The sequence below is a fragment of the Nicotiana tabacum genome, chromosome 3 (genome assembly GCF_000715075.1).
Source record: "Nicotiana tabacum cultivar K326 chromosome 3, ASM71507v2, whole genome shotgun sequence".
Taxonomy (NCBI): Eukaryota; Viridiplantae; Streptophyta; class Magnoliopsida; order Solanales; family Solanaceae; genus Nicotiana; species Nicotiana tabacum.
The window spans coordinates 162,724,282-162,737,690 of record NC_134082.1 but is presented as its reverse complement, the minus strand read 5'-3'; the positions used below and the strand labels follow the sequence as shown (position 1 = coordinate 162,737,690).

At 31.5% G+C, this 13,409-nt stretch overlaps 1 protein-coding gene across 1 annotated transcript; it reads left to right on the top strand.

Annotated features, from left to right (window-relative positions):
* The first annotated feature begins 6,147 nt into the window (after positions 1 to 6,147).
* Positions 6,148 to 13,036, top strand: LOC107790978 (cationic amino acid transporter 1-like). Its single transcript, XM_016612959.2, has 4 exons — positions 6,148 to 6,282; positions 6,773 to 7,206; positions 11,362 to 12,012; positions 12,118 to 13,036. The coding sequence occupies exons 2-4, from the start codon at positions 6,783 to 6,785 to the stop codon at positions 12,861 to 12,863; spliced, it is 1,821 nt and encodes a 606-aa protein (XP_016468445.1). The 5' UTR covers positions 6,148 to 6,282; positions 6,773 to 6,782; the 3' UTR covers positions 12,864 to 13,036.
* The last annotated feature ends 373 nt before the right edge of the window (positions 13,037 to 13,409 follow it).

The window sequence follows — 13,409 nt, the reverse complement described above, 5'->3', positions numbered from 1 at the left end:
TTTGTCCTTAAATGCATCTGAACTTAAGTGCAAATTGCCCAGATTCTGAAGTATAATTTTTTACTTCAGACTTATTGACTTTAAGTGCATGATTACCATTGGTTGCACTTCAGACCTATTTGGCCTTAAGTACATCTGAAATGCTATTTTTTCACTTCAGACTATTTTTTTTAACTTCAGACCCGATAAGTCTGAAGTTAATCGTAAAGTGGGTAAGCTTGTAATTTTTTTTGCAAAATAGGCATAGGTTCAATTGTAACGCCAAAATTGAGTATAGATACAATCGGCCCTTGGTTTTAGGTTAAGGTAAAGTAGCTGTAATTTCTGTATCCATTTTTTTTTTTTACCTTACTATGTGGATTGAATTGTTTCCTGTAACTAAGGCAAGATACCTTATTTCAAAGTAATGGCTTGATCTAGAGAAGAGAGTTAGGAGGTGGTTTTATTAGCTTAGACTGTAATATTTCTTGTGCTCTCTATAATATGATTATTTAATTCTTTAAGATTTCACTTCTTTCGATTCTTTGGATCATTTTATAAATGGCAAAATACCTTAAAATCCTCTTAAATTTGACACGTATTATTGATTACATCCTTAAACTACTCGTGATATTAATTACTCCTTTATACTTGGTTATTCGATAGTTGTTACTCCTTGGACGATCTCATCCTAGGAAAGTGACATGCACTTGTCTGCCACATGAATTTTCCTGTTCATGTGGCTTTTTTGAAAAATAAAATAATATATTTTATACCTTTTTAAGTGTGTTACTTTTTTAGGTAATCTTTTTCTTATAATATTTATAATAAAACTTAGTAAGAACTACATTATTTAGGCTAATTTTTTTATTTGGCTAAAAATAATAAAGTTTTAATTATTGTTTTTGAATTTGACTTGAAAATAAAGATTTATACAGTTGAATTGATTAGTCAAGGCATCTAAAATGATATAAAAATATATAGTTTGATTTTTAATATTTTGGCTATAATTTTTTTATAGCTCTAAATTATGGAGCTCTAATTTTTTTTACAGATATTACAGGAATATAAAAATACACAGTTAAAATAAATAGTCATTGCATCAACAGAAGATATAAAAAGAGTGTACAATTGCAAATTTATTATTTTGGCTATACCTTTTTATTTGGTAAAAAATAATGAGTTGTAGTCATTGTTTTTACTGATTTGATTCGAAAATAAAATTAAAATAAATAGATATTATATCTAAAGAAAATAAATAACTGAAAATACACAATTAGTACTCCATTATTTTTGCTAAAAGTTTTCTATTTGGCTAAAATGTTGGAGTTCCAACCAAATTTTTACAAATTTGGCCCAAAAGAAGAAAATATGCAGTGAGAACAAATATACATTATATCTATAGAAGAAATTAAAAAGAATAAAAGTTAGAGTAAAGTTATAGTAAAATCTACATTATATGTCAAGATGAAATAAGAAAAAATACATACTTGTAACAACTGAATTATTATATATGACCACATGCAATTAAAAGCTAAAAAATAACCTACTTGTAAGCTGATTTTTTAATTTTTCTTCACTCCCACGCGCTAAAAAGAGAGTGCACCCACACTTGCCATATCAGCATTCAGGGAGGTAATGACTCTCAAAAGGCCAAGTTCAGGGGATAATTAAGACTCCGAATAGTTTAGGGATATAACTAATAATTCATATCAAGTTTAGGGAGGTTTTTTAGGTATTCCGCCTATTATAAATCGGTGTTATTTAGTTTTATCTTATTATTACTTCATCCAAAGGTGCTCGGTGCTGAAAAATTAAATAAAGATAAAGTAAATAACTAAACACAATTTTTCGTTCAGTTATTTGTTTCATTTTTTGGGGCTTTTCTAATAACTAGTTTCGTCGTACGTGCGTTGCACATGTATTTAGAGTTATGTAGTATACACAATATTATAAAAATAATAATTAGAATAAATATTATACATGAAAGAAAAAATTTTAAGTTCTGATAATGATCAATGTGAATTGTCGTGTGAAGACTTATTTATCGAGGCCAAAATTGAGTATATATGTTTGAACTTATAAATATGCATAAGATTTCTTGATCAATGCCATGAAACAATACCCTTTACATATAGAGTACATGGTGTACATGATGACAGTAACATTATTAAGTGATATCAGATATGTAGTGGTCAAGTGTACCAAAAGATCAAGTCAGTAGTAATAAAATATTTCTTGGTGTGCTGCAAAGGATGATGAAAATAGTAATTATGTCAAAAAATTCAGAAAACATAAGTTCGTAGTTCTAACTTCTAAAAAATACTTACCTATTTGAAGCCCATTTTCATGGTTGCTTAAATTCTTAATCTTCTCCTGGTTGTCGGCTTCTAAAAAAATGGTAATATTTTCATAGGGATAATTTCAAAACCTCTCTCTATATTTGACTTTTTAATACTAATTTTTCTTGAGGTATACACTATTATATTTACGACTCTTATTTTGATTTCTTTGTAACAATTCTATCAACATATTTGTATTTAGCATAAAAGTATCGAATTTTGACTATTTTTTCCATATTTGTGTATTACAAAGAAGGAGATGAGAGTTGAGTAGAAAATAGACGATTTCCGGCAGCACATATTTCTTCAACAGCTTCCCAAACCTCTTTTCCATCATCAATACTTTATCCCTTGTAATTTCTCTTGTTTTCTTTTTCTTCCTCCCTTTCTCTATTTTCTACCCAGCATATTATAATCCTCTAACAGCTTGTTTGGATGATGGAAACATCGTTTCATAATATATCGTATCGTATCATATCGTATTGTACTGTATCGTTAGACGAATACAATGTTTGGATGGATTGTGTCGTTTTGGCGTCGTTTCATGGTATCACACACCAGTAATATGATGAATAAACTTGTAATATTATAAAGAAAATTATGATACGGTATATAAAAAGGTAGGGTAAATGATAAAATAAAATTATTTAATAATAGTGAAGGGTGAGATTGAGAGAAAAACAAAAGAAAACGTCGCGACCACACCAAATCGGTCGTTACATAAAGTAGCACATTTCATCGTTACGTAATGACGGTTTTAACGATACAATACAATAAAATTTAAGTAACAATCAAAACAAACATTGTATTTAAAGTAACAATATGATATGATACAATAGATAACAACCATCCAAACAAGTTGTAAATGGGGTTTCTTACGCCAAATTCATGAGTAGAACTTTCTTGTATACTTCTTTTTCGAGTAAATTTTATGGGTGGTTATTCAATTTTATGTTCATTACACAAAAATCACTTTTCTTTTCTTTTTTTGTTACGTAAAAATCATTCAACTTTGTATTAATTACCTAAAAGTTAATTTTTTTTTCTTTTATTATACAAAAATTATTTTACTTTGCTCTATTTATCACAAAAGTCACATTGGCCAGATTTTATAATACTTTTATTTGATAAGTCTATTATGCCATTGACATTATAGATCATCTCATTTATGTGATACCTTCTATATATGCTATATAATATACTTTTACCCAGGTATTTTACTTATAATTAAAATAACTTGATTTTTTATATTATTTTTATAATATATTCGTACATTTAATTTTTTTTAACGTTAGTTTTAAAGATATATAAGTAGCATTATTAAATTTCTCATTACTGTGAGCAAATCTCAAGTTCATACTCTTAACCATAGTTAATAATATATTTTTAATGAAAATCATAAAATCAAAGCTCACTGATTTATCAGTCAAGCCATACTCATTAATCCAAAAAATAAAATACGTACATTTAGTACAGTGACACACCATATTAAAACTTTTAAATAAGTAATATTAGCAGATAAATCTTTAAAATTTTTAATTTTAAATACAAATATATTTGAAACTGTTTTTAAATTTTATTGACTATAAAAAAACTATCATTTATTAAACAAATCTGTTTGTTATTATTTTACATAAATATTAAAAAATAACTATTTTTTTATCATTCTTATATTTAAAATATGTTCATGTTTAAATATGATTAAATAAATTGAGTTCCATGAAAAAATTAAATGTATAGATATATTATAAAAATAATAAATAAATAATTAAAGTTATTTTAGTTTTAAGTAAAATACTTAGATAAAAATATATTATATAGTATATAATATATAAGGTATTACATAAATGAGAGAATTTATAATGTCAAGAGCATAATAGACTTTTAAAGTAAAATATTATAAAATCTGGTCAATGTGACTTTTGTGATAAATAGAGCAAAGTAAACTATTTTTGTGTAACAAAAGAAAGAAAATTGACTTTTAGGTAATGAACACAAAGTTGAATAATTTTTACGTAACAAAAAGAAGAAAAATACTTTTTGCATACAACAACAACAACAAACTCAGTAGTTTCTCGCAAGTGGACACAAAATTGAGTGACCACCCATAAAATTTACTCCTTTTTCTTTTATGTGATATGCTCGAAGAGCTGTTTATGAAAAAAGATGTGAAAGGAAATTAAGGAAAATGGCAAATGTATACAAATCCAGTTTAAAGTTTCTGCATGAAATAAAAAGTTGCATTCAACAATTTGTTTTTGTTTATATCAGTACAATCATGTGGATAGACATCATTTTATAGATACACCTCTTTTGTTTTCTCGGGACAATATGTTTATTATTTCTACCTTTCAAAATAAATAAATAGTTTAACTGAAAAACAGTAGATAAAATATCTAACCAAAAGTATACCAGAATGAATAAGAAAAATAATGAGGTAAATCCCTGTTTTGCTTTCAAGACAACCCCATCCAAAATAAATACAGAGAAAAAAGGCAAGCAACAGTAATTAAGGTTTTGTTCCTATTTTGAAAATCTAAGCAACAATTTTTCTCTTCTTTGCTGAAAAGGAAGCACCGATTAGAAACCAAATTAAGGGTGTGAACCTTTGTTGGTGCCGCTGGCAGGCTTTTTTTTTTTTTATTTTTATTTTATAAATAGGGTAATTAGATTATTTAGAAGGGTATGTTAGTCATTTAATTTTTTAGTTAAAGGGTTCCCACTTTTATAATAATATAGATAGATAGATAAATATAGATGTATAGTATCGCCCAATTTTTTAATAATTGAAATAATTCAAATTCTTTGAATGAAAGACTCTTGAAATTTTTTATATTATAGTTCAGGAAAGGAAAACTAAATAGTCACCACCAAAGGATGTGGTGCAGTGGATGAGATTGTTCATCCCTTAATCAGAGGTCTCGAGTTCGAGCCCTGGGTATGAAAAGATCCTTGGTAGAGATCGCTTCCTCCCGAATGGGGCCCTATACGGCGCGAATCCGGATATATAGTCGGGCTCCAATGGGTACCAAACATGGAGTGAAACAAAAAAAAAAAAAAAAAAAAAAAAAACTAAATAGTCAACACAGCTGAACTGGATAAGGTAATTCTAGTACTAGTATCTTTTAATATAAGTAGGAAAAGACTAGCAACTTGCGTCTGAATGTAAGACGCAAACCTGGAAGTCAATGCTGTTTTAATTCCAACTGATTGGGTCGATCTTTTTTTATTTGACCTCAAGGGATTCCGGAATTAACTCTAGGATAATGTCTATGGTCTTTGTTTTTTCCCTTTCTTTTTATATATATCAGTTACGTATTGATTTATGTTTTACATTATTGCAATACAAATTGCAATATTTACATTAGCACCAGTTGACAACTTATTGATTGATTAAATAAGCAACAAAACTCGTCCAAGATCTTAATTTGTCCCATCACATTAAGAACAAAACAATCTTACAACATAGAAATCATAATCCTCTCCTACCCCCACCCCCACCCCCACCCCCAACTATATATAGTCATAAAAGAAAATCATTCATACACTATTGGTTGCTCTTTAATTACTCATTCTGTTTTAATTTACGTGGACTTATTTTCTTTCTAATCCGTTCCGAAAAAAATGATCCCTTTCTAAATTTGAAAACAATTTAGCTTAAACTTACAATTCTACCCTTAATGAGAAGCTTTTATAACTACACGAATACTCTAGCTCCCTTTTTAATTTATTTAGGATCACAAATTCCGAAAGTCTTCATTTTTTAAAATTTCGTGCCCAGTCAAATAGCAAGGGGAGCAGAATCTTTTGCGAGACGACAAATCAAGGAGATCTGGTTCACACACACGACGCAACTCTTTATATATAGACTATAATACACGACTATTCGTCTATGTACATGCATATTACTGTGTCTCTGTGAATTCTCTTGGAGCTTTTAACCAAAATCCGTTTCTAATAGGTACTGTTTATGGTTTAACTTCTTTTTCTTTCTTCTATTTTCTTTTCTCCAAGTATTCGGGCCTATATGTTTTTTGAATATTTTCAAGCAGTGAAAGAAATTTGTTTTTTTTTTCCACATTAATCTTTATATTTCATATTTTTGGATCTGAGATTTTTCTTCTTTTATTTTATTTAATTAATGAGTTATGAAGTTAAAAATATTACCAGGAGTCAACGTTGCGTTTCCTTGAATTCCTCCTGACTCAAAGAGATTTTAAGTTTTCTCCATCAATGAGAAACAGATGATCTCCCTACAATCAACTCATTCAACATCTTTTTATTTTTTATTTTTTATTCCCTTTCAATTTTCTCAGAAAACAAACATAAGTTTAATACTAACTGACACATATTGAATTTTTTTTTTCATTTAATTACTATATTATTACTATGTTGCGATTCACTCTTATAATATAATCAGCTTTTTATGTACTACTATACGGAATAAGCAGAAAGTGAAGCATGGGGACAGGAAGTGATCAAGCAATTACAGAATCAGGCGGAGGAATTAGGAGAAGAAATTGTTTTTGCACAAAAGATGATTTTCTACCTGAGGAGTCATTTAAGAGCTGGAGCAATTACGCGAACGCACTGAGGGAAACGCCGACGAGGTTAATAGAACGGGTACTGACACGATCGGGAGATGAGGCGGAGCTAGAATCCAAGTCACGAAGTCAGCACGAAATGAAGAAGACACTGAATTGGTGGGACCTGATATGGTTCGGGATGGGAGCCGTGATTGGTGCAGGAATCTTCGTACTGACGGGGCTTGAAGCGAGCCAAGACGCTGGCCCTGCTGTAGTTCTGTCATATGCCGTTTCCGGTGTCTCCGCCTTGCTCTCCGTCTTCTGCTACACTGAATTTGCCGTTGAAATTCCGGTTGCAGGTAATCATCAGTACACTATTCTGTCCATCTTATGTTCCTTTTAATTTCCTACAGATCATTTAACTTATAATCCGCGGGCGTAGACAAAATTTTAATTTTATGAGTTCTGAATTTTAGAACAATAATTTTAAGTTCTACTAATTTTAAATTTAATATTTAAACATAGTTAATAATTTTTTTAACACAAATACAATAAGTTCGGCGAACCAACATTCAGGCTTCTAGTTCCGCCACTGTTTATAGTGCATTGATAGTGTAAGTGTACATAGATTAAGCTCTTTTCTTAAAATCATTTCTCAATGGAAAAGTAGACGCAGGTAAAAAATAAATCGAAATATAGTTACTTTTTAAAATTTAATATAGAAATAGTTTATGAATTTACGTTTTCCTATATTACTATTATATATGTTGAAAGGAAATTAAAAAATATTAGGCAAAAGTACTCCGTTGGACTAACGGGGACTTAAAATGATAGTGACAACTGTTTGAAAGCGGATTATTATACGTCTATAACATGATTTATTTTTCTTCCATTTTTGTGTCTGTATTTCTTTGTTTCTTCTTCTTCTTCTTCGTTTGACAGGTACGGAATTATAAAAAAGAAAAAAAGTTAAGACTACGAATCTTTTACCGTTCTAAAAATGAAAATACTAATCAACAGCTAGCGTACATGCATTTGCCTTGATTGCCCAGTGATTTGCACTATGTGTTTAAATAATGTCCGAAGTTTATGGAACATTTTACTTCGAGTTAAAAAAACTGGATCCTAAAAAGTAGAAGTAATATTTAATAAATTAAAAGTCTACATCTCTTAAATAATCCCACGGTCACTGCCAAGTGCCTGCCACCATGTTGCTGGTATTAATTATTGTATTGTTTGTATCTAAGGCTTTAAATAAGGTGTATGTTGTCATGTAGCTATGTTTGGTTATAAAATCTTTTACGATACTTATAGTTGTCATTTGTATTTAGGCTGAAAATTCTGAAGCGTCATACATTTTCTGTTTATTGCAAATTCATCAATGAAGTCCTCTCCAATTTTTCTCAAGAATGACAAAACCATTTCAATTAATTAATGAATACAACTGTGCATATTACTACTTTGGTGTAAAGTCATGGTCCTATAGTATCTCTTTCTACCAATGGCAGATCTACGCTGTGGTAATGGTTGCTTGAGCACCTGTTACTTTTAGGGGTCGTTTATAGGGTGTATAAGAATAGTGCTGAATAAAATGTATTAATAATACATGAATTAGTAATGCATGGATTAATAAGGTGTCCTTTTACTGTTTTCAAATCTGTGATGATTTTACATTTAGATATTATATTTTTTTTTCTTTTCAACACCCACTAAAGGACTTTTAAAATACTCCATAATACACTTAATTATGGGGGAATCTCCAATATAATACTGAAAATGTAGTGAACCCAAAGGTTACAAACTAGGAATTTGGATCTCTCACTTGGCTTATGGCAGTGTTACCAATGGTACGGCGTTGAAGAGTCAAAATTCCAGGTTGGAAAATGGAAACACAACCCTCCAACGTAACTACGTCAGCTTTCATTTCTTTCATTTTTTTGGGGTCAACTTACGTCTTATAATTATTAGTGTCAAAAATTGACGAATGGCTTTGAATTATAATTTCCGGCTGCATTATTTGACTTTTAGGATCTTTCTCCTTGATTCTTTTTATATTTTGGGGGGACTACTAAAGGGGAGAAATTAAAAAATAGCCAGATTTATAAGTGGTCATTTAAAAATAGCCACAATTTTAAAAATAATCGAAATTTAGTTACTTTTCATGTAAAAAAAAAAATGAACGAAAATTGTTCAAAATCCGAAAAAATACTCCAGTATATTATACCGGAGTTCCATTATAATATACCGATCCAGCATAATATACCGGAGATTGGAGCACCGATTATATTATACTGGAACTTTTTGCGTGTTGGAGTTCCATCATAATATGCTGGAAGTTCATACACAGGTGCACCGATCTCCAGTATATTATGCTGAAACTTTCCATTTTGCAGCAAAATAATGACTATTTTTCAATGATTTTGCAAATATTGGCTATTTTTGAACGATCGATCTGAAAACTGACTAGCCCGTGCTATTTTACGTAGTTTGGTATGCGGGTAGTGGATGACACAAATGGGAATAAAAAAAGTCACCATTTTTTTTTATTACTATGGGAAGCATGAGATAGAATTTTGGAGTAGATCTCTTCGGATAATGTTAATATAACACATTGATTTGTCATGTGGGAGTTAAATGTATACCATGAGTTCAAAATTTTTCATAAATAAAAATATGATATTTAAGTGAAAAAAGAATTAAAAAAGAATCCATTATTCAACAAGTGTCGAATCTTGCAACATAGACCCTCTGAAATTTTTCTAGTCATAAAAAAACAGTTATATATGGATGTGGCCATGTGGGTTATAGTTCTTTTACCCGTTTACACATTTATATTCCTCCCACTATCACGTCCATTCTTTTGTCTTTTTTGATGTTCTTTTTTCAAAGCATATAGTTCAACTCCTAACTAGTTATAATTCTTCCGCCATCCAAATTATTTTGAACTAATTGTAAAATGTTTCTCTATTGAATTTCGATCAGCAAAATCTGGTTTCACATTTAATTATCTCTTGTATAAAACCCTTAAACATTTTATCACTATGACAATCGTTCACAGCAACTTATAATCACAGTCAACCCTCTCTGTAACAATCTTGTTTGTTCCGATTTTTTTTTGGTTTTTATAGCGAATGGTTGTTATACACCTATAACAACATTTGATATTTAAATATTTTGTGATTGTTATAAATAAAAATTATCCAAAAAGCAATTATTTTTCTTTTTTTAATGTTACATGGAGTATAAAATATAAGAAAATTATTCAAATTTAAAGTCTCAAAAGCTATGCATATTTTACAAGTCAAATATTGAAGAAAGCTAATACAGTATTAATAAATTTATAACTAAACGTATAAAGATTTAAATTCTAAGGTAGACGTTTTAAAATTACCTAGAAAAATAAATTTTTTCAAGATTGATAGAATAACTTTGTAATTATAACTTGTTTTGTAGATTTCATTCTCTATAATGCTTGAATTGGCGAAGGTTTGTGTCCAAATTTTCAGCAAAACAGTATCCAATAATTTTTCCTTAAAGACAATCTAAGAGCTTAACGGTTAAATTTTCTATCTAATTTTTTTTTGAAATTTATCTAATGAAAAAGATATCATGTGCAAATCTTCAAATCTTATATCTTATGCAATAGAAATTTTATTTAATGGAAAAGATTGTGCATAGTTTTAGAATTATTATTAGTAATCTTAAAGCTTCTATACGGCTGTTATAGAAAGGTAATTTTATAAAGAGCGTTCAATTATAAATATGGTTGTTGCTATTATACGTACAATGCTGTTATAGAGAAGTAAAATATAACTTAAAAAATCGGTTATGAGGAAAACCTGGCTTTTATAGTGAATAACTTTTTTTATATAGGGGTCTTGATGTATTATTACAATCCCCTCTTCTCTGTGCATAGGCTATCTGTAATCTGATTAAACTAAAAGAAATTAAAGCAATGTTTCTTTAACTGAAAATCTCAGATTAAGAATTGTATAACTACATGAACAATCACGGTATCCCTATTTTTTTAATTACAATATTAGGCGATAACACGCAGATTAATAATCTGCGTCTAGACGAAATGACCCATGACAGATAATCTCCATCGAATATCCGTGATAAGTAGTGCTTATACTTTGACACTTGAATTTGCAATAAGTCTAATCACTAACGCAAATTAGTATTTTTTGAATTGTGTAACTAAAAAGGCAGCTCGGTGCACTAAACTCCCGCTATGCGCGGGGTCCGGAGAAGGGACGAACCACAAGGGTCTATTGTACGCAGTCTTGCCCTGCATTTCTGCAAGAGGCTGTTTACACATCTCGAACCCGTGACCTCCTGGTCACGTGGCAGCAACTTTACGCACTTTTGAATTAGTGTAACTATCTCATCTAAATGCCTAAACATTTAGTGAAAACGCACTTTTATTTACTTAATTATGGCTTTAACAATATTGATGTGGATGTTTTGTTAAGGAATATTTACTAAAGTTCTGGAATTTTCATTTTATATAGGTGGTTCATTTGCCTACTTGAGGGTGGAGCTTGGTGACTTCGTGGCCTTCATTGCTGCAGGCAACATTCTCCTTGAATACGTGATTGGTGGAGCTGCAGTAGCTCGTTCTTGGACCTCTTATTTTGCAACTCTATTAAATTTCAGGGCTGACAAATTCCTCATCACTGCAAACGGTTTAGCCAAGGGTTACAACCAACTTGATCCAATCGCAGTTGGAGTTTGCTTCATCATCTGCATCATTGCAATTCGCAGCACAAAGGGCTCTTCTCGTCTCAACTACGTTGCCTCCATCATTCACATCGTCGTGATCATTTTCATCATTGTTTGTGGCCTAATCAAGTCTGACACCAAGAATTACACCCCCTTTACGCCATTTGGCGTGCGTGGTATTTTCAAGGCTTCTGCGGTTTTGTTCTTTGCTTATGTTGGTTTTGATGCTGTTTCAACTATGGCTGAGGAAACTAAGGATCCGGCTCGAGATATCCCTATTGGCCTAGTTGGTTCTATGGTGATTACCACAACTATATACTGTTTATTGGCTATAACACTCTGTCTTATGCAGCCTTATCAGAACATTGATCCTAAGGCTCCGTTTTCTATCGCGTTCAAAGCTGTGGGATGGAGTTGGGCGCAATATATTGTTGCTGCAGGTAGGGGAAGAGTTACAGCTGCGTTCAAATATTAATTTTATTACATGTACAGTATTAAACGTAGAATACTCTTAGCAAAATTCCTGACTTTGCCATTGACTACAGGTGCGTTGAAAGGAATGACATCTGTTTTGCTGGTAGGCGCGGTTGGTCAGGCTCGTTATCTCACTCACATTGCACGGACTCACATGATGCCTCCGTGGTTTTCCTATGTTGATGCAAAAACAGGAACGCCCGTCAATGCCACGGCCGTCATGATGAGTGGTACCGCGATCGTTGCCTTCTTCACGAAGCTCGAAATTCTCTCCAATCTTCTCTCGATCTCAACACTTTTCATTTTCATGCTCGTGGCGCTCGCTCTCCTCGTTCGTCGTTACTATGCGAGCGGCGTGACAACAAATGCAGACCGCAACAAGCTAATTGTGTGCCTATTGCTCATCCTCGGGTCCTCAATTGCCACGGCTGCTTATTGGGGACTTAGTGAGAATGGATGGATAGCATACTGCATTACTCTGCCTGTTTGGTTTATGGCAACTGCGGGAATTAGCATATTTGTTCCTCAAGCTCGTAATCCAAAGCTATGGGGTGTGCCTCTTGTGCCTTGGTTGCCATCAGCCTCCATTGCCATTAACATTTTCCTACTAGGCTCAATAGACAAAGATTCGTTCATAAGATTTGCTGGCTGGACCGGGTTTCTTTTGGTGTATTACTTCTTTTTTGGGCTACATGCTTCTTATGACACCGCAAAGGAGTTGGAACGGAGCAAAGGGTGGAAGAATAATATTGAAGAAGGAAATGCGGTTAGCTCTAATGTGTTAAAACATGCTTCTCCTGTTGCTTCTGGTAACTGAATTGTGTCTAAATGTTACAGCGTTATGTTCCTAGTGCTCCTATTTTATTTGCCTTGATTCATGCATATGATGTTAGTCCGTTGTACAGACTGTTTCTACAGTAAACTAGTGAACGATGCTGCAATGTACCTAACGCTATCGTTGAATTAACTTAGGAAGAGTTTTAACTTCTATGTACTGATAATATAAAAATATGTATCCGATCAGGTCATGTGTTAGGTATATAGGTAAATTTCTCGATAAACATTAATTGTGAATATGATTATGATTGGTAAAAAAACATATAGGTTAAATTAACAGTATCTTTATAAACAACAACGTTAGCTTATCCGAGGATCTGATAACTGTTTTCCACAACCCCAAAATACAAAATCCTCTCTTTCTAAGGTCAACCTCCAAAAAAGAAGAAGGAAAAACCAGCCCAGCCTAGGGCTGCTTATCGAGCGGTTATTTACTCTTAACGGTTCAGCTTATCGATTATTGGATTTTAAATGTATTAATTAATTCACTAGCCACCGATAAGATCGGACGATTTATAGGCCTAGT